Source organism: Echinops telfairi, unplaced genomic scaffold (genome assembly GCF_000313985.2).
Source record: "Echinops telfairi isolate 266 unplaced genomic scaffold, ASM31398v2 ScPeMD7_31;HRSCAF=116, whole genome shotgun sequence".
Lineage (NCBI taxonomy): Eukaryota > Metazoa > Chordata > Mammalia > Afrosoricida > Tenrecidae > Echinops > Echinops telfairi.
Window position 1 is genome coordinate 44,880,824 of NW_022103928.1, and position 2,348 is coordinate 44,883,171.

At 49.1% G+C, this 2,348-nt stretch overlaps 1 protein-coding gene across 2 annotated transcripts in view; it reads left to right on the plus strand.

Annotated features, from left to right (window-relative positions):
• WDR86 (WD repeat domain 86) overlaps positions 1 to 2,348 on the plus strand; it is a 65,929-nt gene that overhangs the window by 50,356 nt on the left and 13,225 nt on the right. For both annotated transcript variants that reach the window (XM_045290160.1, XM_004702482.2), the window contains exon 2: positions 1,165 to 1,306. In XM_045290160.1, the coding sequence (XP_045146095.1) occupies positions 1,165 to 1,306 (142 nt within the window). The remainder of the gene's footprint in view (positions 1 to 1,164; positions 1,307 to 2,348) is intronic.

Sequence of the window (2,348 nt, forward strand, 5' to 3'; positions counted from 1 at the left end):
ACCCCAGATGCTATATCTTTTGATAGCCGGGCACCATCAGCTTTCTTCACCACATTTGCTTATGCACACATTTGTCTTCAGCGATCATGTGGGGAAGGTGGCATCATCGAATGCCAGTTTAAAAGAACAAAGCATTCTTGCATTTGCCATCGAGTAAATGCTGCCCTTTGGACCTTGAACAATTGACAGTTCATTGGGTTCCCAAAGGCTGATTTTTCCCAAGTGAATCATCAGACCTTTCTTCCAAGGTGCATGTGGGTGGACTTGAACACCCGATCCTCTGGTTAGCAGCTGAGCACATTAACCATTTGCAGCACACTGGGTTTCTCAGGGTTATGTAGGCTTTCTGCTTCTTTCTGCAATGGTTTGTAGTCTTCCATGCACGAGTCCTTTACCTTCTTGATTAAACTTAATGCTATTTTTATGCTATGACAAATGGAACTGGTTGCTTTATTTTATTTTCACATTGCTCATTGAATAGACCAGACATAAAGCTGATTTTTGCGCATTGGTTTTTGTATCCTACCACTTGGCTGAATTTATGTATTAGCACTAATGCTTTTTGTTGAGTTTTTTTTTTTGCGTGTGGGTGTGTGTCTGTGTGTGTGTGTGGGGGGGTTTGTTTGTTGGTTTAATAGAGTCCTTGGGGTTTGCTACTGGTAAAATTATGCCATTTCTCTTAAATGATCACTTATGATTACATGTTGGGCCTTCCAGGATAATCCAGGATAATCTTCTCATCTCCAAATCTTTACTTTAATCACTGCTGCAAAGACTCTTTGCCCAACTACGGTCCCATTTACAGATTCCACGAGCTGGAACCTAATAACCTTGGCGACCTTGACTCTGCCTAAATCTAGGCAGTGCAGCTGACACACAGCATTTACTGTGTAACGAGCACAAGGATTCAGTCTACACCACGGCCCCATGAAATAGCTGTTATCTCCATCCCCAGTTTAGATGAAGAAACAAAGGCATTAAGGCGTGTGCCCACAGGGACGGGTAAAGGGGTCTAGGGCTTCCTTAGCGTCTCCCAGACTTAAGTCGTTCAGTTCTGGATCTGGATCTCGGTCCCGGCGATCTTCCCTGTCTCCCCTTCCAAACTCCCTTCCCAGAAGGCTGTCAGCAGGTAGCACACTATGCCCATGTCTCTCCTGCCTGCAGGACATGAAAGCTACGTGACTTTCTGCCAATTGGAGAGGGGAGCTGCCTTCACATGCAGCGCTGACCACACCATCAGGAAGTGGGACGTGCTGACTGGCCAGTGTCTGGCCATTTACCGAGGACACACATCCATTGTGAATAGGTTAGTATTGCCAGGGCTCCTGGCCAGACACTGAGGCCTTGGCTTCTTGTCAGGGACAGTGCCCAGCAGGTCCAGGAGACAGATCTGCCGGTGGGGAACCTGGACACAGGGGAGGGGATCAGTAGCACACAGTGATGGGGTAACAGAACAAAACACCAATATCCAGGGTGTAGTGATGGTTTGGGAAACGGGGCAGCCAGAGCCACTCATTGACTCATTCATGACAGTAGTAGAGCTGACCAAGGTTTTCAGTCTTTACAGGAGCTGACCACCCCATCTTTCTCCCCTAGAACGGCTGGTGGATTTGAACCACCAATGTTTCAAAGCCTATCCCTTTAGCCACTGCACCATTGGGCCTCCTCTTTGGTGCCCAGTGCCCCCAATACACTGACTTGCGCCCAACACCACCATTGGGGCCCTAGCAACACCGCTGCCCCCTGCTGACTGCAAGGAGAAGCGTTCTGCTGACTGTCCCCACTGATGGGCACACATTCCAGAGGAAATTGCTTAATTGAGAACTAATGGTAGACCGGTGGGGGAGGGGGGGAAGTTGTTGTGAAGATGGAATCAGGGATATTTTTAAACCTCTTCTTGGGGTTGTCAAAATAATCTCACCCCCTCCCTTCTTTAGGAACTTCAATTTTTTCCCTGTCCTTAGATCTGAGAGGAGCAATAGAAATTCTTTTCCTGATCCGGTCCATTTGGCCTGACTTATTTCCCTGGGGCATGTTGGCCAGCCCTGCTGACCTCCTGAGGGAGACTTGGTGCCCCTAGCAGCAGGGCGTTTTCAGCCAAGCAGGAGCCACCATCTGGCCAGAGGTTCATCTGAGTACAAGTTCAGTTAGTGTCTGCCATCGGGGACTCGTCAAATACGGCTACAAGATGGTCTGTGATGCTGTGGCTGAGGTGGTCAGGGAGGGGGCATGCTGGTGGCCAGATTAAGCATCCGAGCAGCAGGTGGGAAGCTGGGCCAGACCTGGAGTCTCTGTAACCAGAGAGCAACTGGCTTGCCAGGGATAGACTCAACGAGGCAGGGAGCTAG